Source organism: Thermobia domestica, chromosome 11 (genome assembly GCF_964235325.1).
Source record: "Thermobia domestica chromosome 11, izTheDome1.hap1.1, whole genome shotgun sequence".
Lineage (NCBI taxonomy): Eukaryota > Metazoa > Arthropoda > Insecta > Zygentoma > Lepismatidae > Thermobia > Thermobia domestica.
This window is the reverse complement of record NC_137464.1, coordinates 81,110,212-81,136,731: the sequence shown is the minus strand read 5'-3', so window position 1 is coordinate 81,136,731 and position 26,520 is coordinate 81,110,212. Positions and strand designations below refer to the sequence as shown.

Below are 26,520 nucleotides of genomic sequence, written 5' to 3'. Positions count from 1 at the left end.
AGGACTTACTTCCAGGTTACACTTCATATACATGATTATTGTCAAAATACGTATTCTGCATAAAATATCCTTTATATGAATATAATAGGTAGGCAAACCATGGAGCATCCTTTAAGTTGTAATTCTGCTCGAGAGAGAAAACTATTGGTCTCTTCCCACAGCCAACCTGCTGTTTTATGTTATTATATACGCATGTGTGTGAGTTTGAGGGAACGACACCATTGAAGCTTCTTGTAGGTTTGGGTTTCGGCAGCAACTACGACTGTTTCGAACTGGGGTCTTGGTAATTCATTATAGAGATACTCGGCTACGCGACTTTTCGATTGAAGGTGGTTGGTCACTAGGTAGCTACGGCCGAGGATGTTCAACTGTTGGACTTCCTGAGTAGGCCTTAAGGACTATTTTATCTTATTTCACGTTTGCACTTCATGTCTTTACTAATGCTACTAAGTAGATACCGAAAACTAGTCATCTGTTCTAGTTTCTCCTCTTTTATACTTGATACAGAATATTCCAATCAGCGGTTTGGTGGCAGAAAAGGGAGTAAAAACGAAGCTAATCAAGAAATATTTATTTGAACTATTAATATAGTTTGGCATTTAATAATTGCGAAATTTTCCCACTAAATACGCCATCCAAACAGTTCCGCTATTCAGCTCTAAACATACAACACATACCGTACTGCTACGAAATTCCCTTATTTCCGTGGTGGAAAGAGATCAGCAACCATGCGCGTCGACTACGTGGGTGCACCGGGGCTCCGGGTGCGCCGCATCCACAAGATTTTTACTTTGATAGAAGCAAAGTAAAATAAATATTTCTCACTTGCCATGATCAAAAAATAAGCAATTAAAACATTGAGATGGAAGTTAAAATTACTAAATTCTAAAATATAATTCTCTCAAATATGTTTGTGCAAATGCATCCAAGCAACACACTTTCCCTTCCTTGCCTATCTCTGGCCTAGTCGAAGGCAGTCCCCACAATATATATATATATATATATATATATATATATATATATATATATATATATATATATATATTGTGAATAGAATCAAAAAATAACCCTTTATGACAAAGTTCATAGAAGATTTTAAGTAAAAGGAAATCAATCAAAAAATATCGAGACTCCCCTGAAAATACATGACATGTCCCGCCATTGATAGACCCTATGCACCCACATAAATTTTGCAACGTCTGCGCCGTTGTCAGCAACTGTTCAGAAAAAGGACAAAACATATTAATTTGTTCCTTCCTTCCCCCCTGACGAGGGCGCCCCAGGCAACCGCGCACCCTTGGGACACCCTGGCCTAAATTCAGACACAAATTGGCGCAAAAGGAAAGTTTACTAGGCTTAATTTTAGGCATGTTAAAGGTCTATCCTTCTTCCACACACTGAAGTCTAAACTAAAATAAGAAAACTTCCTCACCCTCATCCCTCTGCTAGAGGACATTGTTACACCTCCTTATCTGACTTGTGATTGTTTCAAATCTGGTCTTATTAGTTCAATCGTTGAACAATGTCTTATCTTTTGAATATTCTTTACTAAAGAACAGATGTTTAAGAGGTGGCGGTGGTTCGAGTTAATGACCAATAAATTTATTGTCGAAAGATAAAGTGCCAAAAAAGACGTAAAGACCTATAAAAAGCTTTAAAAAAGACCAATAAACAACAAAACGCCGAAAAAGGCAAAAAAGAACAAATAAAATCTACCATTTTCTGGCTTGCAATGACCCAAAATGAACATATATAATGTTAAGCTTTGTCTTCGGGCACTCGTAAAAAAGAGGATTTTCCCTCAACTTCCGCGCCCTAGTGATGAGCTTGTAGTAGATGCTTTACGAAAACTCCCCAAAGGAAGATAGGAGTTCCTATTGAAATTTTCGGTGGCTATTAAATAACGGATCGCAGTTGTGCTTCATTTAACTCCTTACGGTGTCACTCAACTAATTAACGTAAATATCAATGCCATTCAACTTTTGCTATCAACACAGCGATAAAAAGACAGACAGAATCTATTCAAATCAAATAGTAGGAAGGAAAAAAAAACTTTTCGCTACTTTTTACCATGTTTGCTTCGATACCTGTGGACAGCCATACTACAAGGTATAAGTTCTACAGGTATAAGTTTTATTACACTTATAGAAACGATAATTTAGAAGTCTAAAACTTCAGCTACAACACAGAATGACACTTTTAATGTATATAATGGAAAATGCGAAAATATAAATACGCTAATCATAAAAGTTTTGTAGGCATAGGGCCTTACACAAATAGGCATTCATCTTATATTTAGAAGTTCATCTTCGTTTGTTACATGCTTTCGCCTCTCTCGAATAACAATTCCTCTAGGTGCTCTTTCCTCTTGAGACATTCATACGCGAAGAGAACTTTCTTGGAATATTTGAAAGACACAGGACATCTGAAAACATGTTACTCCCTGTACATTATCATTTACAGAAATAATCTTAAATACAGAAATTTCTAGATTTCTCTGACAGTATTTAGAAAATTATTTTATTCGGTTAAAAAAAAGTGATCATTCATCCCTGCGACGTGTTGTGGATTTCATTTTTAGATATTTCTATATTTAAGGACTAAGTTCAGAAAAATAGGGGTTAACAAGTGATAGTACAGAATTTCAAGTGTTTTCAGATCATTCTGTGTTCTTAAAATATTCCAGAAAAATCCTCTTTAGGGATGAATCTGTAAGGAGGAATGCACAACCAGAAGAGCTCTTACTGAAGAAGATTTCAGAGAGAAGAGAGAGCCGAGATCACGTAACATACCCAAATTAATTGTTGGATACAAAGTGACTTTCCATTTATTTATGATATATATATCCTATAGCATCCATTAGTTCAGGTTTCTACAGATTCCCTGACTTGAATATAAATTTTCATGACTTTTTACGTCGCCCTTACAGCTGATCATACTTAGCTTCAATATTCTCTATATCTTTCCAGGTGATTTTTAACATTTAATATATATATATATATATATACCTTCCTACATATGTTAATATTCTTATTTCAATTTCTATTGTTTTATTTTCACCACCTTTGCGGACTATAATACAACAATATCGTAGTCTATGTATAATGATTACACGAACATGTTAATAACTCGACTGATACGAACTACTTACGCAACTAATAACACCTAAAACTTTGAATGCTGCTTTATGGTATCTCTTTTTTCTTTAGTTCTTGCACTACTTTACTGTCAATGTGCAATTTCACGGAATGTGCTCGTTTCTTCATGAAACTGATATACACAAATTTTACTTAATGCTTAATATTCTTTCGGAGTACATGTACTTTTATTTCCTGTCTGACTGTGTTAACTCTTATTCTCGTCTTCTTTCTTTTCTGATCAAGTCGTTTTAAGGTCTTAAAGCCTAGATGACTGGATTGGTAATGGCCACTCTACTGACTAAGATACAGCCCAGCCAATCTCAATTTGATTTTAAAATGTTACTACTTTTTAAATATGTATTTTCGATTTAGTAGCTATAGGCTACTTTCAGTTTCTTTATTCGTAAGATATATGTTTGGTAAATTTCTCTAACTTTCCCGGACCGAATGACCTTTCTCTGATTTTCCAGGTCTGTGGAAATCCTACAATATTAGGGTCTTGTTTCCTCAGAAAACAATATACCGTATTCTCAAGATAGGTATTATTATTATATTTATTCTGCCTTTTGGCAGGTCCTGGAACTAATCAGTTTTAAGGTTTGGGCCTGAAAATGACTCTTCTACGTTTCTCAATCTTCAGCTTCCTCTTTCAAGTTCCAATATTTTCTTCTATTTTTCAAATCATCCATCAATTGTTCATTTTCTTCCTATTCCTCGCTTTCTTCCATCTTTCCTTCTATGGCGATATGAAGACAATTTCTTCGCAAGATGTGTCCAATCCAATTGGCCTTCCCACAAAGAATCCTGGTTAAAAGCTTTCTCTTCTCTCCTATCCGTTTCAAAACATCTTCGTTTGTTACTCTCTCTCTCTGTCCATTTTATCTTCTTTATCTTCCTCCAACATCATATTTTAAAGCTCTCTAAATGTTTCTGCTCCAAACTCCATAATGTCCAAGTTTCTGAACCATACAGTCCAATACTCCATATTTAGTATCAACTTCTTCTTTAGTCCAATATTAAGTCTGCTAGTTAAGAATGACCTTATCTTACACTAAAATACAATTGCTAAGCAAAGCAACGTTTTATTATAAATTAATAAACTTATAAATGTGACAGTTTTGGATATCTAACATATCCTTCTTCAGACACCATCTAAAATAAATGAAAATGGATATCTATATATCTTATAGTCATTGTTATAACAATTTTAAAGTCTTTAAACAGATATATATTCATTGTTAATAAAATTTTTAATTTCTCTTTAACTTACATATGTGGAGCTTATTATCAAAACGTCCCTTGTCCACCCAACAAAGATTTTGCAAATCGAAAAAAACTAATAATTATTTTAAAAGGTTAATAAATATTGTAAGATTTAGTGTAGAAATTCTTTAAACCACTATTGCCTTATTTTATAAACAAATTCCATTATTCAAGACACAAGTAACGAATAATAAAGGTATTTAATTTGGATAAGGGACATTTTGAAACTAAAAAATGGACAGGGGACGTTATGAAAGCAAATCTATCGGACAAGAGACAATTTGATGCAAAATAATGAAAATGTGAATATTTTATTCACTTTAATATTACCACTCATATCTATGAAAATGAACTGCGATACTGCACAGAGTTTGACAAATCACTTTTCTAAGTGCCTTCAAACTTCAAGCACCTATTTTACTAAGAAATACGTCGAACAATATGTTTGATGTGACCTCGACAATGTAATCACCTTAAAATATAAGGTTATCGCACAAATCTTTTGTCAATTATCTCAGTTGAGCCAGTGGTACCAAATCAACTAGTTTGTGGACTTAAATATCCATTAAATGTTCTAAAAAGCAATAATTAATGCACTTTTGTGTCAAGTAATTGCTGAGAAAAATCCTTGGACAAGAGGCAGTTTGAAGTAAAACAGGAAGAATCGTGTTTAAAGAGGAATGGACATAGGACGTTTTGCTTCGGAACTTTATTGCTGTAAGGTGTCCGCCATTTTGCAGTGGACAAGAGACGTTTTGACTTGAAATAAAATTGCAAAGATGTAGACAATTATTCGATGATTCCGTGTATATTGATATCTCAATTTTCAAAAAAAAGTGGACAAGAGACGTTTTGATAACAAACTCCACATATATAGTCATTGTTAAGAGTTTTTAATTCTTTTAACCGACATATATAACCGAAACACGAAAAATTCTGAACGCTGATTGGCTAATCAATAAAGAATCATCCAATCTTAAGAGAAGTTATCAAATTGAAACTAAACCCCCATATCCTCCTTGGTCTAGTGGAATATCAGCTACAAATCAAGACCTTTCAATAACTTGTCCCACTTCTCGTCGATTTTAAGTCCTGTATTCCAATTCATAATACAGCTTTCCTCTTTTCCAATGAACCTGGCCTCTTTCCACTTTCTTATTAACGCCCTTTGTTCCCTTGGTAACACTTCACTCTCACACCAATTAATATTATGTCCCGTGTCCCTTACATGTTTAAAAATGGCATTCCTTTCTCTTTCCAATCTAACATCATCTTGATGTTGCTTTAATCGCTCTTTTAGTTTTTTCCCCCGTTTCACCTATATAACAGCTATTACAATGACCACACTTTATCTTATAAACTACTTGTCTTCTTTCATTCATCTCCTTTCGGCTTTCTTCTTTTTCTTCATTCTTAACACATCCAAAAGTCTTCTACTCCCTTTCCTGTATGTATAAACATTCCCTATTTTCTTTAGAACTCTCTTGGTTACCTCAGTATCCTCCCCTATACTTTATATTCCCCACCATGACTTCTCTTCTTTTCTATTCTCTCTTGATACTAAGGTAATCAAGAGAGTTCTAAAGAAAATAGGGAAAGTTTATACACACAGGAAAGGGAGTAGAAGACTTTTGAATGTGCTAAGAATGAAGAAAAAGAAGAAAGATGAAAAAGAAAAAGAAGAAAGCCGAGAGATCAATGAAAGAAGAGGAGAAGTTTATAAAATAAAGTGTGGTGATTGTGATAGCTGTTATATAGGTGAAACGGGGAAAAAACTAAAAGAGAGATTAAAGCAACATCAAGATGATGTTAGATTGGAAAGAGAAAGTAATGCCATTTTTAAACATGTAAGGGACACGAGGCATAATATTAATTGGTGTGAGAGTGAAGTGTTAGCAAGGGAACAAAGGACGTTAATAAGAAAGTGGAAAGAGGTCAGGTACATTGGAAAAGAGGAAAGCTGTATTATGAATTGGAATACAGGACTTAAAATCGACAAGAAGTGGGACAAGTTATTGAAAAGTCTTGATTTGTAGCTGATATTCCACTAGACCAAGGAGGATATGGGGGTTTAGTTTCAATTTGATAAACTTCTCTTAAGATTGGATGATTCTTTATTGATTAGCCAATCAGCGTTCAGAATTTTTCGTGTTTCGGTTATATATGTCGGTTAAAAGAATTAAATATTTTTAACAATGACTATACAGTATATATAAGTTAAGAGAAATTAAAAATTTTATTAACAATGAATATATGTCTGTTAAAGAATTTTAAATTGTTATAACAATGACTATATATAGATATCCATTTTCATTTATTTTAGATGGTGTCTGAAGAAGGATATGTTAGATATCCGAAACTGTCACATTTATAAGTTTATTACTTTATAATAAAACGTTACTTTGCTCAGCAATTGTATTTTAGTGTAATTTATTAAATATAGCAAAGCTAATATGAATCAGTTAGATCTTATCTTGTTAAATGCTTTTTTGGTTATGGCCATTTTTGACCTGATATCTTTGGTACAGTAAGCGTCTTTCGTCAAAATACTTCCCAGATACTCGAAATTATCGACCTCTTCAAGTTCTCTTTGTTCTACTCTGACCTGTAAGGGCCCGTTTGCACTGGATATTCTCATGACTTTCCACATTTCAATGTTGATTTCCATTCCATTTAGCTTCTCAGTGTCAACTATTTTGTCAATCATCTCCTGTAGTATATTTTCGGTTCTAGCTATAACTGTATCACCTGCATACCTGATTTTGTTAATGATTTGCCATCCAATCTTGAAATCTCCAATTCCCATTAATGCTTCCTTCAATAAGCATTCACTGTAAATGACGAATAACTGGGGCAACATACTACTTGTCTGTCTTCTCTTCCAATGTAGATCAGAATATTTAACATACATAGTCATGCACAGAATACACGATTGAAGCTATTATGTGCCGAGTATGGACAGAGCCGTAGCTGGGGGGGGGAGTGGGGCGGTTGCTCCGGGCGCTGATAGCAAGAGAGCGCCGAACGAGTGTTGGAAGTGAGTAACGATGCGTCGCCCCGAAAAGATATTGGCGCCCTATTAAACTAACACTGTCAGTTTGCAAAGAAATAGATTTGTTAAAAATTTTCTTGCTCGCAACCCAAACGTTTCAATAAGAGTCACAACTTTTTACTTACCGATATTACTTAAAGGAAATTATTATATCGAGTTGTTAATGACGATGTGATATACAAAGTGCCGAGTAATCACTTATAGTGTATGCACCAGCGTTTTGAAAGTCAGAAACGGTCAAACCCTGAAATACGTGCTCGGTGTTTTGATGGTGATGAGTTTGCTCAGTTAATCATGCTTTTCTACCCAATCGGATTAATCACAACGGTGCAAATGAAAGGAGTGAAGAGACACGCAGGCGCATTTTCGAACTTGAAGCAGTTGTAGATTAGGGGCTTAAGAGGTCAAAATTTATCCCAAAGAATTTCCTCTTTTCCAAAGACTTATCACTACCAGAAGTTCGAAGTTGAAAAGAACCAGAGGCGGTATGTTTTATTACGATTTTGACTTGACATACCGACTACCTAAATGTTGAAATGCAGTGAGGGTATGTTGCCTAAAAAATTGCATTTCTATTTACATAATGACTGAAACCATTGGAAAGCTTCTCTGTAGTAACGCGGAGATGGGAGTGGGGCATGGAGAGACTTTGATCCCCTCCAAATTTCTGAAAAAAAAAAAAATCCTCTTATGTTGTATTATAGAGAATTATACACGAAAATGTTCAAACACCGAATGAGAATATCAATAACTTCCTGCGGGAAAACTCCCGGTCCCCCACTCGACTGTGGGGTATTCGAAACACCGGAAGGTCCGCTTCCATAGCAGACAACTCCTAAACCTGCCCATGCTCAAAACACGGCATTTATATGCATTAAGGTAAGAAGACACACACATAACAAAGAAAAAATGCAATATGGCACATCGAAATATAAATTAGGTGACATCTTTGCAGACACCTCATTTTAAAAACAAAAGGTAGGAAAAAAGTAAGAAAAATGTCGGTGTTGTCAACTTTTCTACATAAGAAATAAACCCTTTTACGTGCAAAGCTATTCGTCAATTACTGTGTATAACAAAGGATTTATTAAAGGTATTTAGCATCTACTTTCCAGTGACGGTATGGCATACCACCGCATACCGTCTCACTTCGAAGACTGACTACCAGTGATATTTTTTAAAATTCCATTGGCATATGAAATGCTTCCAATTTGAATCATTTCTCACTAACTACTTGTATCATCAGGATATTTTTTTTTTTTTTTTTTTTTTTGTGCATACGTATCTCATCATCATTATCATAGGTATTCTGCCTTTATTGGCAGGTCACTTGCCGCAGCTGAGAAGCTTCCATGCTCCACGGTCCTCCGCTAACCTTTTCGTCTTCACGTATGATCTTTCTGTTTTAATATCATCCATTAATTGTAGTCTCTTTCGCCCCCTCCCTCTCTTTCCCGCCACCATACCCTCTAGGACGTCCCTCATGATACAATCTCTTCTTAGGCAATGTCCCAACCAGTTTCTCTTCCTCTTCCTAATAATATCTAAAAGTGTTCTTTTCTCACCCACCATTTCTAACACTCTCATTCGTTTTCCGCTCTACCCAACTAATTCTTTCCATTCTTCTCCACACCCACATTTCGAAGGCTTCCAGTCGATTTTCGTCACCTTTACGTAATGTCCACGTTTCCGCCCCATACAGTACAACACTCGACACGAAGCATTTTATGAGTCTTTTTCTCAACTCTTTATTCAAGGTTCCACAAAACAGATTTTTCTTCCTCCTAAAGGCTTCTTTCGCCATTCCTATCCTTGCTTTTATTTCACGTTCGCATTTCATGTCATTACTAAGTATACTACCCAGGTATCGAAAACTATTCACTTGTTCTATTTTCTCCCCTCCTACTTTTATATTTGACACAGACCCCTTCGTTCCAATCACCATGGCTTTTGTCTTTCTAACATTTATTTTCATCCCATATTCTTCAAAGCCCTTTCTCATTTTTTCTAACATTTTATTGATTTTCTTTTCAGATTCTGCAACAAGCGCCATATCGTCTGCAAATCTTATGCATCTAATCATTCTACCTCCTACCGAAATGCCATCATCATCATGTAGGCTCTTTTTCACTATCTCTTCTAGATAGACATTAAATAGTGTTGGCGAGAGGCAGCATCCTTGTCGAACTGCCCTTCCAATTGCACTCTCTTCCGTCAGTTCTTCCCCTATCCTAACACTTACTTGTTGGTTCATGTATAAGTTTCTTATGAGTCTTCTATCTTTCCATTCCAACCCTATCTTTGTTAGAACTCCCAACAACAATTCCCAATTCACGCGGTCAAAAGCCTTTTCTAGATCAATAAATACAACATACACCTCTTTCCCTTTTTCTATAAATCTTTCACCGATCGCCCTTAATAATCCAATAGCATCTCTTGTGCCTTTGCCTCTTCTGAACCCGAACTGCTCCTCCTCAACATCTTTATTTGTTCTTCCATATAACCATCTGTTCAGTATTCGGAGCAGAATTTTAGCTGCATGAGATATGAGACTAATAGTTCTATAATCCTCACACCTCTTTAGGTTCGATTTCTTAGCCATCGGTATCATGATCGTTTTCAGAAAGTCTTTTGGCCATTCTCCTGTTTCATATATTTCATTGCATAGTCGCAACAATTATTTCTTTCCCTTGTCTCCTATATTTTTAATGAATTCGATTGGTATGTTATCTATTCCGGTTGCCTTTCCATTTCTAATCTCGGATATAGCCTTTTCAAACTCATCCCGAAGAATACTAAATCCTTTATCATCCTCGCCTACTTCATTTTCTACTTCAACATTTAGGCTACACGGTCTATCCCTACTCTCATATAAGTCTTCAATGTATTCTTTCCACCTTCCTATGACCTCATTTCTCTCGCTGACTATCTTCCCATTCTTATTTTCTATTGCCATCATAATACCCCCTTGTTTCCTCCGAAATTCCATCGATTTCACCTCCTTGTACATTTCCTCATATTTCCCAACTCTTTCTAATTCTTCTATGTCCTCGCATTTGCTTTTGTAAAACTCTTCCCTCGCTCTGTCTGTTTCTCTTCGTAATTCATTATTTAACTTTCTGTACATCTTTCTACTCTCTTCTGTATTAACCTGTTTCCACATCTTACTCTCCCTCATTTTTTGCAACATCTGCTCTGTAACCCATGTTTTTTTTTTTTTTTTTTTTTTTAGCAGTTTTGTGTTCGCGGTAACCTACTGCTTCTTCTGCAGCCTGCTGTAAGCAACGTTTAATATGTTTCCACCGTGCGTTACTACCTGCGCCTATCCTTTCCTCGTTTGAACATTTTTCTTCGAATTTTTCAACGAAAAGATTTCTTATTTCCTCGTTTTTCAACTTTTCAGTATTAAACACTTTGTTACCTACTTTTCTTCTGCCTACATTTTTCAGTTGAATATCTACTTCGGCCAGCACAAGATTATGATCAGAGAAAATATCAGCCCCGGGAAGGGTCTTCGCGTTCTTTAAGCTATTCCGATACCTGTTCTGAATCATAACATAGTCTATCTGATATCTTCCGCCGTCTATTGGTGATTTCCATGTATATCTTCTTCTCTTGCGCTGATTGAACCAAGTGTTCCCAATTACTAGTGAATTCTGTCTACAAAATTCACTAGTCCCTCTCCCCTATCATTTCTTTCTCCTAAACCATATTTGCCTACGATACTACCTTCCTGTTTTTCTCCCACAACTGCATTGAAATCTCCAATTAGAATTATGCATGCACCCTTCTTCTCCCTATCTATAATTTCTTCTATTTTCTCATAATTTTCCTCTACTTCTTCATTTGCATGCGAAGTCGTCGGTGCATATGTCTGTATCACCACTAGATCCTTCGTTTTTCCTTTAAGTCTTAACATCATAACTCTATCATCAATAAATTCTACTTTCACTACCCTCTCCTTTAAGCGCTTTCCAAGAATTATTCCTACGCCATTATGACCGCCCTTTTCATTACCTGAATAAAACATTCTATATCCTTCGCTGTTCAATACTCCATTACCTTCCCATCTAACTTCACAAACGCCTACCAAATCTAAATTATTTTGTTTCATTTCTTCTTTAAGATTTTCTAATTTTCCTCCCTGTAACATAGTACGTACGTTCCATGTCCCTATCCTAAACCTTTTGCTCTTCCATGTCTTTCTTTCTCTGTCTGTCTTCCCCCCATTATTACGTTTTCGTCCAATAGTCCTTCCCAAGCCATCCTCCTCCCGGAGATCCGAATGGGGGGATATTTTACCTCCGGAACTACATTTTGACCTGCGAAAGACCATTGTTCATATGTTCTATTTTTGCTGCCAGCAAACTAGGGAAAATAGAGTGGTGGTTTCCCGTTGCCTTCCACCCCGCAGTATCCCAGCCGTTAAAGTCACTCTGACCACGCCTGGGACTAATGTGCAAGTTGCCGTACCAATCACTATGATTTCCGCCAACTTGGCTACTGGAGAACTGCTGCCTTCTCCCAGAACACTCTTCGTCTGGCTACTCCATTTAGACCAATTCGGTAGGGGTGGCCCTTCTGGTAGTGAACTACCACCGACACAGCTCTAAATTTCACTGTAGCACGCAATCCTCCCCACCCGACACATAAGTGTCTTCGTAAGGGTGGTGTTTATCGGGGAAGCATACGTATCTAGTTGTATGATATTTTTATCTATCTACATACATACAAAACATATACACACATTATACATCTACATACGTATATGTGTGTATATGTGATAGTGTATTTTTAATATGTTAATTAGTAATAAGTAACCAGAAATTCAGAACTTTCATTCATTAAGAAATTAAGTAATTACTATAATTTCAAACATATGCAGTAGCCAAACTAAATTTTGGATTTTAAATGCAATCATTAAACATATTCTTCACATCCATTGATTAATATTGAGAAACTCGCAAAGAAGGCTCCTTTCTCAATTTCCGTTACATTTCACAAAATATTTTTTACCGTAAAAGAATCGAAATTATAAAGCTGTTTGTGTGGTCACATACAGAATAAATTACAAAAGTTTACAATTATTACTGGAAATTAATGCTGTCACCTATTTCGAACATAAAAAAAAGAAAAAAAAAACATAGTTTCTACTACAATGGAGTCTCTTTAATTCGAAGTCCAAAGGCACACGAAAAAAATTCGAATTAACCAAAAACCCTTACTTTTAAGTAAAATTAAGGAAACAAAATAACTGTACTGTATATGAAAAACTAAATAATAAGCAATGCACGTTACCTTTAAAATACCACATTTTTGTAAGGAATTAAAATACGCGCCACAATTCGACATTGTACATAATGCACGCCAATAGATCACAAATGAATCTGCTTAACTTTTTGTCACTGCTTTTAGTTCAGTTAAAAAGAATTGCACAAATGTCTCGTACTAGTCATTTGCTAGTGGAGGACAGGGTCCAACGTCGTTCACACTTCCAGGTTATTGAGGAGGAGGGGAGATGCATACCAACCACCTTCTGCAGGGTTATCTATAACGGGAGGGAGTTCAGCGGAGGTGGTATTAACAAACAAAACTTTCCCTTTCCCACAGTCACCTCTGGATAAGGTAACAAATAAACAAAAAACAGTTGAAATTGCATTGTTCTGTTTGCAATCTGTCGAACCCTGCAAATTTCTCCACTGTAAATACTTCAAATTGTCCAAACAGGAGGTTCAAAAGTTCGATTTTCCCACGATTTTTTACCATTGTTTTTAATACAATTTTCAAGAGGAATAGACTTTTGTCCGAATTATCCAAGTTCGAATTAAAAAGAGTCTGCTGTATATTGAAATTTCATTTCTTATCGATAGCAAGAAACATTGTATATAGTTGCAAATTTCCATAAGTGTTCTCCAAGTGAACCTGTATACAACCAAAGGTAATTTTGTTTAAGTTTAAGAGTTATCCTAAATAAGCCTCTTAAAAACAGCTCTTATTTGTAAAAGAATACATAACGATCGCTTGTGGTTGTTGCAATGGACTGATAAAAATTCAGCGTAGCATAAGAACAAAAACTGCTTCTCTTACATGTAAAATGGCTCAAACATGAAAACCAAGCATTACTTATTATTAAGGTAGGCTTGGTATTCAATGGAGAATGAAAATTAGTATAATTTTCTCTTTAGTTTGTTTCTAATTTGAACGAACGAAAATCGTTTCTTTTTTTTTTCCCTTTCTTTTTTTAAAATTATAATTAGTTCTGCGAGTCAGCCTGCAGTTTTTCTATCTACCAAAGGCTTTAAAGGAAGGAGGAAATGCCTTCCTTCGTAGGTAAATTGAAATCATAATGCCAAATGAACGCGATTTATATAATAAATATTAATCGATTGAGTATATTTTCAATGTTAAATCACAAAAAAAAAAAAAAAAAACTATATAACACCATTCTCCACATTGATATCATGTTTTTCATAAAATAACTAATTCAATAACTTATTAAGTGGTCTATCTTCTCTTTCTGTCTCAAACTCAATATTAAAAATAAATATATATATTTAATATTCTGTAAAAAATTATCACGACACGTTTTATGAATCAATATTCTGCTTTCACATAAGTGATATTACTAGATTACTACTGATGGTTCGAGTTATCGATCTTATTGTGCATTATTTACTTTCATAATAATAATAACAAAGAAGGTATCGAATACTTTTTGCAATATCGTTGTTTTCATTCGTTTCTCTGTTTCTCATTTAACTTTCGATATGTAGGATGCAACCACGATTCAAAGAATCAGCCTATGGATTGCCACATGCCTTTGGAAAATTCTAACAGATGTGGATCAATATAACATCGATTCAAAGGAATTGAAACAGAAATTCATGTCAAACTTGGTTTATAAGGACTATTACTTTTCATAAAGTCACTTAAAAAGCGACTATACGTAGGCAAATTTTTAATTTCAGGCTAAGCATAAATATACTATTCTACGCGCTTTTTCTTTATTTCTTTTCAGAATTGAGTAGGATCTGTATTTGTTTATTATTTCAGTCAGTCTTCTAAGTATTAATTTCTCTCATAAATTGAAGCGCTTGGAGGATAAAGGTGGTATGTAACAAATTGAATATGATGGGAAAATTGACTTTCACAACTTTGTCCGTTAACATACAACCTTCATCGTTTCTAAATATCTGCACTAGGACGAGGACTCACCAAATAATGTGTTTGGTAACATGAGTAGCATATAACACGTGTATGAACAGCCAGAACGCAACATTTTGAAAAATGTAACATAACTCCTTTATCCTCCAAGCGCTTCAATTATTTTTATTGTTTTCGCCATAAATACTGATCAAACAATAATATTAAAAGGGAGAGTTTCTCGTTACAGGAATTACAAAAAGAGGACACGGACTATACAAATTTAGAACTGTCGAACTACATACCCTATTAATTAAGATATACTACACTACTCTATGAACGGTAACTAGTATATCTTAATTAGCAGAGTATGTAGTTCGACGGTTCTAAATTTGTATAGGCCGTGTCCTCTTTTTGTAATTCCTGTAACGAAAAACTCTCCCTTTTAATATTATTGTTTGATCAGTATTTATGGCGAAAACAATAAATATAATTTATGAGAGAAATTAATACTCAGAAGACTGACTGAAGTAATAAACAAATACAGATCCTACTCAATTGTGAAAAGAAATGAAGAAAAAGCGCGTAGAATAGTATATTTATACTTAGTCTGAAATTAAAAATTTGCCTACGTATAGTCGCTTTTTAAGTGACTTTATGAAAAGAAATAGCCCTTATAAACCAATTCAGCCGGTTCGCACCGGTTGTTAAAATATTTAGAGTTCGCAGAACCGTTTGTTATACCCAGACACAAACACACACAGAGACATATGCATAACCTATCCAAGAGTCAAAGAAAGAAGCCAAACAAATTTGTGAAAACACCTGTGTACTTTTCCCGCTGGCTTGCATTGTTGTGGAAAAAAGCAACTTAAATTGTTTCAATTCAATGGGCAGACTTAAATTCGAATATGAATTCCAGAATTTTTCCCGGGATATTGAAATTCGTGAGTGCAATGAATGTGATACGTCTCGAATGCAATACCTATTACGTGTGCTACCTACCTATTTTTGAATGACTGTGAAATTTTCATTAGTTCGGAGATATGTACCTTCGAAGCAATATATACGAAATAGAGTGGTCTTTTCATCAATATCTCGAACAATTACTTGTCATGACCTATACTATCATTCCTGAAAATATCGTCCTTTATTGGTGGGACATTGATATATATTGAGGAGATAAGACAAAAATGTGGAACCACCTGGTATAAAAGAGGCAGCCATTTCAAACACGATTTGCGTCCGAATAGTAGGTGTCGCTGTGGACACCGGCTCATCCTGTGAGGTATACAACCTAGCGAATCGAAAGATGGGCGAGTTACAGTTCAGCGACCGGTCCTTGCAGGTTATCGTGAATCATGTCTGAGCTGAAAGAGTTTCAAAAAGGGTAAAGTGTGGGTGCGCGTATGGTGGGAGCTTTCGTGACGAAAGTAGTGAAAATGTTTGGAGTATCAAGAGGCACAGTCTCGGAGATCATGACTGCCTACGAGTGTTCCGGAAAAACGAATCAGCGAAGCACCAGCGTGGATGCAGGAGCGTGTTGAGTGACAAAGACAGACGCACATTGGGTAGGATTGAAACCAAACCGAAGATCACCACGGCACCAAAAGTCACACCTGAACTGTATACAGTGCTTACAAACCCTGTCAGTGTCAAAACAGTCAGAAGAGAACTCCACAAGCAGTGTATTTATGGCAGGTCTACAATTCCCAAACCACTCGTGACTGTTGACCATGATGCGATACGGAGACGGTGGTGCAGCGTCCATAAAAACTAGACAATGCAGCAGTAGAAAACTGTAATCTCGTCGGCCGAGTCTTCCTTTACATTGTTTCCAACTGCTGGCCGAGTTTACGTGTGAAGAACGCCAGCACAAGCATACGATACGGACTGTCTGTTATCAAGAGTGAAGCATGGCGGTGATTCAGTAATAAGTTGGGCAGCCTTACCCTGGTATCCTACCGGACCCATCATGACCCTGCATGGACATGTCACTGCTAAGGACTAAGTAAACATTTTGAATGACCAGCTGCATCCCATGGTGCAAACCTTGTTCCCAGATGGTAATATTGTGTTTCAAGATGAAAGACCCCCATGTTCATACAGCTCACATCGTCTAGGATTGGTTTGATGAGCAAAAAGAGAAGTCAGATCTGCCATGGCCTCCACTATCGCCAGAATTCAATATCATTGAGCTCTTGTGGTCAGTTTTGGAGACCAAGGTGTGAGCCCGCTACCAACCACCATCGTCCCTACAATAACTTACGTATGCTTTGGTGAAAGAATAGTAAAACATCACTTTGACAATCACACGATACCTGTATTTCTCTATTCTCCGTCGACTGCACTCCGTTCTGAGTGCCAAAGGTGGTTCTACCTGCTATTAATAAATGTAATGTGCAATTTTTCAGGTCTTTCCATATCTTTGTCCATCCAATATATACGCACCAAGTGAACTTCGTGGTGGACAAACACCGTGTGCGTGCGTCTTCTCGGGGTTCGTCTGTTTCCTCCCAACATTTCATTCATTATTTCATCATCACAGTCTCCTTTAGCCAAGCCGGCATACACGTGGGACGTAAAACTCAAAGATTTAATTTCATTTCATATCACCTTACATCACTCAGTGTAGAAGAAATTCAAGGGTGCCAACAGAAGTAAATGATTACAAATACAATTCTTTTAGGATATGCGTAGAAATACATTACATAAAAACTACAATGCAAAAACACAAATCAACCTCTGTTAGGTGGCCAGCACTAATGCCAGAAAGCAGGTTAAGGCAGGTGGGCCTGTCTGCTATCGCAGGGGGTGCGTGCGTCCGAAGTGAGCAGGCTCGTCAACGACGACGTGCATACGCGTAAGCGGCAGTAATAAAACACGTATGTTTTCGCAATGATACAAGCTTTAATACTGCTTCAACTGTAGTCCTTGAAAACTAGTAACGCCACACTTGTAAACATATCTTTTATACATTGTGCAGAAATGCTCCGCCAGTGGAAAATAGTGCCTAATAGATCATTTTCAAATGTTTACAAGTGTACGCTTACGCGTAAAAATCGCCACTGCTGACGCGCCTGGTCCCGTCAATTTTCAACAATAATTGTTCAACAATTATTTCTGGTGGTTCCCTTGATCTCCATCTAGGCTAAGTTGGGTATTAAATTACCTACCGGTACTAGAAAATTTTGATGAACTGTAGGAACAAAATTAGTGAAGAAATTCTGGTGCTGGTGTAGTTTCGGAGCACCACATTTTGGAAGATCTACAGGTGAAATTGAATACTTTGTATGAAAAGATATATTCATAAGGAACACATTTCTGCAAGCGACAAAATTTTATACAAAGTAATACAGCTGTATTTCAGGTTTACACGTGTAGAGTTACTAGTATAAAATCATTATAAGTGCTTTACGTTGGATAAAATAAGTGAGAGCATATGAAAGATAACTCTATTAGATGTTATTTTCCGCCCGCGGTGTGTTTCTGCAGAGTATACAGAAGCTGTATTTTGTGTTAACAAGTGAAACGTTACTAGTGTAAAGCCACGGCAAGTGATATTGAAACTCTCATATTTGCCAAAATGCAGTTCTTTTACACTGCCTCGCATACGCGTATACCCACCATCGCTGACTCGTCTGCTCCCTTCGGGGAAGAACCCCCACGCTGCAGCGCGTGCCCACCGGCTTCGCTCTACCCTCACTCGATTAGAAAGCATTCATGCTTTTAGTAGCCACTTAGCACAGGTTGGTTTGTGCTTTTGCGCTGTAGTTATGTCGTACATCCGGAAACCGTATTTATACGCAAATCGAAAAAGAATTGTAATATTTCAACAATTATCTCTGGTAGCCCTCCTTCAACTTTATCTATGCCAAGTGAGATATTTTCATGTCGCCCAGCGCAAATCTTTAAGGAGACAATAGGAAGTAAATCAGTGAAAGAACTACAATTTTTCAAGTTATTTATAGTGGTGCGCCAAAACTACACCTGTATGCGAATTCTTATTTAAATTAGTATTCTTAAACTTAATCTACACGAAAAGAGATAGAGGTAAGCTTCAAAATAATTAAGAAACGATTACTTACATGACAAAGGTATGAATTGTTTGTAGGTTGCCAGTTCGCTCGCCTTAGCTTTTCTGCCCATTGTTTTCTTCTCACTGGATCTCTAGGAAATACTTTCATTAAATATCCTTTTTCTGTTGAGTTTGTACAACCTACCGCAGCACATAAAGGCATATTACTTTTTTATATAAAAATAATTAAAATTATATATATTCTGAAAAATAGAAATAACGACAAAACATGGACACACAGTACACTTTTATGTCGAGTACCCTCGTTCTATTAATTGACTCTCATACCTCATTCCGTAAATGTTAGCGTCAACCACGACCTAAGCACAACCCAAAATTTGCTACAATGGTTAAAGCAACAATAATTACGTTGTGTTGCTACTCCTAAGCTTTGCGGAAATTGATACGCAATAGAACCACAGATCGATAGGTCCCTCAACAGTTTCATTTCAATTCACTTATTTACCCTCCAAGGGCGTCCATCAGGAGGGCAAGGTGGGTGGCTCGAACCCTCTAGAAAAATTGTACTTCGAAAGATCGAAAACCCTATAGATTTTTTTGAATACTTACGCAAAATTTGAGACATTTGAAAATGACCCGCTCGGGAGAGACATGCTCCAAGAATTGTTTTTTCGCGCGCTACTCTAGCCAGCTGTTTTACGCGCTATCCTAGCCAGTTGTTGTAAGTTGGTCATAAAATTTATATCATGGAGTACAAGGGGAACAAAACGAGCCCTATATCATGGAGTACACGGGGAACAAAACGAGCCCTGCGAGGCTTCTAACCCTTTCCTACTACTAGTACTACTACTTATGTGCACAAAAGTAAGTAAATCACATTTTTGAGTATTATTTTCATATTATTTTAATTTAAAAAGTGTTATAAAAATGTAAAAAATGTAAAAAAACTCCTCTGGCCGGGTTTGAACTCACGCCAAAATAGATTTTCGTTACCAGCATAAAGCGCTAACCCACTCGGCCAGGAAGACCGACAACAACAATCGTTTGATTACTGCTATTTGACAGCAACGTTGTAAGAAATGGATAACGCCAACCAATGAGAATTGTGTTTTTCGTTCCTACTTCCGGGAGCATTACTCTCCTCAGCTAGTCGTATTTCAAATGTCGCTTCTAGTTGCTCCCCCTGGAAACTACAAGATGGGCGCCCTTGTTACCCTCCATTCTGTACAAACTTCGGAGTAATTTTCCGATAGTACAAGGGATTCGTCATGCTTAGTTGGAACAGTACATATATTAAACACATTTAATGTTAAACATAATTCATACATTTATACAGTGGTGTGGCGTGACACTTTCACGATTGTTAACGGTTGTTGATATTACAAGTATCTTTAGTTTTTCTATATAGGAAATTTAGTACTTTTTTTCTTTTAGCGTTTCAATCATTTCATACTATAGGCATTGGCAACGATTTTTTAGAGGAGGGAGTCAAATCCCACTTCATTTGCCTTGATCTTTTTTAAAAGTGTGGCTCTTCAGGTTCTTCCATTTTTTACTAAATACAATCGAAATCGTCTCTCACTGACCATAGATATTCTTCAAAGTCATCTTTTTCTTTCTCCAAAAACTGACATCATGAACTTCTGTAAGATATTGAACAAGATTTCTTATCTTCATCCTATAAAACAAAAGTAAAAAAATTAAGTCAAAACTTTAAAGGGTTTGGTAGAATTTTGCTGCACGAACCCTGGTTTCACAATCTCATTCGTCGATGTTTTCCTCATGGCGAAACAAAACAATAGAAACATTTATTTATCTGTAAATATACAAAAATGATAGTGACTATGGTCGTAACTTAATGACTATTGAGCCATCCAACCGATCTCGATCGAGTTTTCAACATAAATTAGGTTCGGACTTAGAATGATTTTTATCATTTCATTTTGAAGGAGCAACTTGGGACAGAGGGAGATATATAAAATGATCGTAAATGACCGATATTAGTGTCGAATCCATTGCTTTCGGGGTCGTTGAGATTAACACTGACACTTCCGATACCGTTTAAATCCAAATTGAGCACCTATTAATACTCCTAGGGGGGAATGGTGAAATATAAAACTAATTGAAAATAACCAATCCTAGTATCGAATTCATGGTTCTTGGAGTCCCTAACATAAGTTGATTGGTGACAGTTTTGGTGTCCTTTATGTACAAAATTAAAACGCATTCTCCCCGTGCGAAGAAAGAGTATTATTCTAGTTTATTTTTAAAAAAGAACTTAGTAATATTATTTGTTTAAAACATTGTATATGAAATCTGAGAATAAAAATAAAAATTACAGAAAAAAAACATGCGTTACGTAACGAAGACGTAACCCCGCTCCAACCCCCTTGTCACACTTCGTAACGCAAGTCCGAACCCGCTCTCCCTTTTGCCGCGTTACGTAATATGTGGACGACCCCTAACAAAAATATCTTTTGCCGTACAAACCATTAAAAACACTATAAACCGAAATACAGCAAAAACATTATATTACTACTCATTTGAATCAATACTAACGTATGGATTAATATTTTGGGCAAATACTGTAAAAAGTAGAGATATATTTGTTCTTCAAAAAAAGAGTTGTACGAATCCTGGCCGATGTAGGGCCGCGAGCATCCTGTAGGAAATATCTTAAAGAACTAGCTATACTGCCTTTACTATGTTTGTACGAAAAGGGAGTAAACTATGCTGGCGTTATCCTATACAATAAGTCAACAAACAAATTAAAGGAAATCAAGTCTAATGTTACATACAAAAGAAAATTCAAAGACTGCCTATTATCATATTGCTTCTACACAATAGATGAATATAATCAATTAAGTATTTACAATCTAAATAGTAATAGTAAATTAAGAAAATAGGTCTTTTCATGTAAAGACATGCTGTAATAATGATATTTCGAAATATTATAATGTATAAATGCAGAGGCGTGTAGTCCATATTACCGCTGTTACCGGTGGTAAGGGTAAAAATATGACAGTTTTTCGTTGTTTTCATCTGTCTGTAAGTTTCGTCATCAACATGGGAAGATGTTTACATATTTCCCTTTCTTTCTTTTTTTAAAAATAAGTTCGGACGGCCTATGCCGCATTTACACCGCCAGCGTCAAATAGGAACATACTGTTGTTAATACCGTAGATTTCAGACGTAATGCGAACCCCGATAGTGGTCATTCACTCCAGAAACACCTTTCAGCTTGCCAGCCAGAAGCATCCTGCATGCTCGTATTTGGACGTTCGGAATGGCTCTTATGTTACCGTTCGGCTGAGTGGAACAGGACAAAATAGGAACGTTCACTGTCCCCTATCAAAACATCCCTATCAAAACAAGAAGAATTTAAAATGTCATTAGCATGTTTACTCTACTCGCTCTCCTCTCGCTATAGAGGATCGAGCTGGCAGTGTGATTCAACTATGCTGTTTCGTTTGCTTCCTAATTCAAGAGTAGTAAGGGGGCCACCCTATCTCACTCTTGATTATCCAATTTGGGGCCTCATGGGTTAATGCGAATGAATCAGGGATGCTTTGGCCTGGGATTGCGTCACCTATTGAAATTTTGCTTATGCATATTCAGGGGCCATGCACGCTGGTGCGAATGAGTCAGAGGTACCTTGGCCCTGCTATGACGTCCTTGAATTGGGAGTTTTGGATCAGATGTTATGATGATTCTTTAAAATTACTAAAAATATGATCTTGATGATTTATTACGTTATGAAATAGTACAGGTTTACAAATGCTTTTTATTTTTCGTTCCCTTTTATGGCATAAAATTTGGAGATTGTTATCCCTTTGATGAGATGGACTAACACTGGTGCAAATGAAATCTTTAGTTTTACGTCCCACGGTTTTGCCGTTTAGGCTAAAGGAGACGGTGACGATGAGAAATGAATGAAAGTGTGGGAGAAAATTGGAGTATCCCGAGCATAATATTTCCCACCTCAAAACTACTTTTGCGGGGTTTGAACCAGGGACCCCATACAGCAGAGGTAAACCCTTTACCACTGAGCTACCGCGCTCTTTACTGGTGCGAATGAATTAGAGGTATTTGGTTTGAGCTAATGTGTTCGTATGACGTCACTGAGCTGGGATTTTTTGCTTGGAGGTTATGATGGCTTGTTTCGTTCCCTTTTATGGGTATAACATTACCAAAACAAGGTTTGATTTCTTTCTTGATGACCTATTACATTATGAATTAGTAGACCCAGTAATAGTATAAATTAGTATTAGTATTAATATGAAACTTGAAAACTTTGGAGTTCCTCTGTGGCTAATCGGTTAGCGTATGCGCCTTTAACGTGGGAGACCAGGGTTCGATTCCCGGAAGGAGCTTATGCGGTTCGGATTTCACCTTAATTAATAGGTTTTATCCTCGCTGCTGAACGGGACGTTAAACTCAAAATCAACTTAACTCGAAAACTTTGTGAGGAATACTTGATTTTTGGTTAAGGTATAGTTTTCATTTACGAGACTTATGGGACTCGAACCACGATATTCAATTGTCAAATAGTGTATCCAGGAAAGTATACATTTATTTGAGACGCATAAAAGAGGGGGAGGGGCGATCCCGGACTTGGTTATCAATAATAATTTATATTGTATTCGTTTGTGGATTAAATAAAACTGTTGGAAAGATTTAAAAAAGCTTCTTTGTGTATTGACTTATAATCATATGTTGAAAAAGAATCATCAACTATAACGTGTTACATATGCTTACGTATTCGTTGTCACAGTATCGTTGGCATTGTTTGTTTGAACAAGTACGGTGTTTAATTGTCAAATAGTGTGTAATGATTTACTTTGAAAAGATATATTCATTCTTTGAGAAGGAGAAAAGGGATCAGATGAGGTTATTTTGGACCTAGTTAGTACCTCTTGTTTTCGTCTGTGACACCACATTTACGTTTTCTTAAAACTGATTGGTTCATTGTAACAACGATTAATCATACTCATGTAACGAGATAACATTGAGGAATTATTTCTTATGACAAAACAAGAACATATATGTGTAATGGTTTACTTTGAAGAATACATTCATTCCTAGAGAAGGTAAAAGAGGGAAGCTGAACCTAGTTACTACCTTTCGTTTCCGTTCGTGGATAAATAATAATGACGTCATGAGTATAGGCTTTTATAGGGCATGGGTGCATGAACGAACACTAAAATTTCATGATTGGTGGATTAATTTGGCAGAACCAAAGTCATGGACTCCAGAACTAATTTTAGTATTTGATCACCTAAAATTGCTAAAGATATAATTTGGGAAGGTTTCTAACCTCATGTATTCTCTTTATTACGTTATAGGCATGCACAGGCTAGATTTAGTTTCCGAAGGTCATGAATTTGATTCTCGATGATGGCTTATATGACTGATATTAACAACTTTTCGTGCTGTTTTGGATTTATGCTCTACATAAACGTTGTGTGAGCTCTTCAAAGTAGAGTTTACTGTCACTTTATTTACATATAATGAGGATATGCGTACCTTAATGCACTCCTCTTAAGCTTTTTGATAAGAGAGAACCACGATACTTTCAGGTTACCTTCTTGGTCTTGGTGTTAGTTCGTGTAATTTATGTCTTAAATAACATTGAAGGTTTAGTTAAAATCATCATCTCAAAATATTTAAGCAAAATTTTTCAGTGAGTGCAAAGAAGGAATTGTTTCACGGTTAACCGTAAAACCTTATCCGGTTTTTAACTATTCGATCAACAAATAAACGGTTTTTAACTATTCGATTAACAAATAAACGGTTTTTAACTATTCAAATAACAAATAATTTTTTTAACTATTGGATTAAATTTCGAGTCCATTAATTTCCAGTTATTACAAAAGTTCAAGTGAAAATTTGAAACTGAAATTTTAGAACTCAAAAGTTTAAAATCAAAAAATTTCAACTGAAATTTTCGAATTAAAAGTTTCAACCTGTGTCAAACTAAAAATTTTATAACTTGAAATTTTCAAATCACAATTTTCGAACTAAAAAAGTTGAAACCAAATTTTAGAACTAGAAAGTTGAAACTAAAATTTTTGAACAAAAAAACTTGAAATAAGTTTTTTTTAATTCGAAATTTCAAATCAAGAAAAATTCAAAGTGAAATTTTAGAGTGAAAAGGTTTCGAAACAAATTTTGATATAATACAAAAAAGTTTCGAACAAAAAAGATGAAATAAAAAAATTCGATTTCAAGTTTTTCAAATCAAACAATTTCACACTGAAATTTTCGAACTAGAAATATAAAATAAAATTTTTCGAAACATGAAATCAAAATTTTCGAACCGAAAGAAGTTGAAACCAATTTTTAGAACTAGAAAGTTGAAACTAAAATTTTCGAACAAAAATGAAATGATTTTTCAAAGGAAAAATTCGAACTGAGATTTTTGAATAAAAAGTTTCAACCTGTGAAACTAAAAATTTTATAACTTGAAAATTTCAAATTACAATTTTCGAACCAAAAAAGTTGAAACCAAATTTTAGAACTAGAAATTTGAAACTAAAATTTTCGAACAAAAAAATTAAATCAAGATTATTTCAAACGAAAAAAAGTCAGACTCAAATTTTCGAATTAAAAGATTCAACCTGTCAAACTAAAAAAAGATATAACGAAATTTACAAATCAAATTTTTGAACCTAAAATTTCAAACCAAAATTTTCGAACTGAAAGTTTAAAGTTTCGAACAAAAAATAATTCGAAATTTTCTTACAAACTTTTTTAAAAAAAATAAGCAGAGGTTTGAAAGTTATCACTTAATTAGATTACACCTTAGAAATAAACGGTTTACAACAAATTAAGGTTTTGACTACATTTGTAATCTTAAAATTCAAAGTGTAAAATTAATGAATGGATTCCCATGTCAAACTAGAAGTTAGAGGTAGGGATTAACCAATTTTGGGCAAAGGTAACTTTTCATCAATAACTATCCTCTATTCAAGTTTTATAGTCATAAAAGTTTATCATTTCAGATGACGAGAAAACTCCATAAAAATTTTAAAAAATAGCAATGATCTGTTTGGTCATAACTCATTTCATAAGGCATAACCATAGTCGTTCACTGATTTTAAAATTTTAATTGTCTTGAAGAAATATTTGGGACTAAGTTTTTGAGACGATGAACCGTTTGGTAAGCCATAGCCGAATCGAGACATTGATATTGCTTGAAATGAAGTTTAATCAAGCTTTATCTTATCAGCAGCTCTAACTTACGAACCGTTTTAGTGAACTGTAACCTTTTATTTGTTTCAGATCAACGTCGACGTGATGAGCTAGCTGGCCAGCCATAATCGGACTTTTCTTTCGTATCATCTTGAAAGCACGCAAAGCTTCTTAGAACGGTTATAGGCATTACGCTACGTGAAAACCCGAATCCCTACCACAGAACAAACAAACGCATATTTTCAAGACATTGAATCGAACCTGGGACCATTTTAATAGAAGGTTACTTACCACAGCGCTTCTCAACCGGATGTGTTTCTCCCACACTTTCATTCATTTCTCATCGTCACCGTCTCCTTTAGCCTAACCGGCATATCCGTGGGACGTAAAACTAAAGATTTCATTTGCACCAGTGTTAGTCCATCTCATCAAAGGGATAACAATCTCCAAATTTTATGCCATAAAAGGGAACGAAAAATAAAAAGCATTTGTAAACCTGTACTATTTCATAACGTAATAAATCATCAAGATCATATTTTTAGTAATTTTAAAGAATCATCATAACATCTGATCCAAAACTCCCAATTCAAGGACGTCATAGCAGGGCCAAGGTACCTCTGACTCATTCGCACCAGCGTGCATGGCCCCTGAATATGCATAAGCAAAATTTCAATAGGTGACGCAATCCC

The 26,520-nt window shown here is 35.7% G+C and overlaps 1 protein-coding gene across 2 annotated transcripts in view; it reads right to left on the bottom strand.

Moving 5' to 3' along the window:
- Positions 1–18,984, bottom strand: part of LOC145664225 (uncharacterized) — a 104,589-nt gene extending 85,605 nt beyond the window's left edge. Inside the window, exon 1 of one of the 2 annotated variants that reach the window (XM_081730685.1) lies at positions 18,687–18,984. In XM_081730685.1, coding sequence (XP_081586811.1) covers positions 18,687–18,839 — 153 coding nt within the window. In that variant the 5' untranslated portion in view covers positions 18,840–18,984. The remainder of the gene's footprint in view (positions 1–18,686) is intronic. The other variant, XM_081730689.1, reaches the window with a different exon arrangement.
- Positions 18,985–26,520: the final 7,536 nt, after the last annotated feature.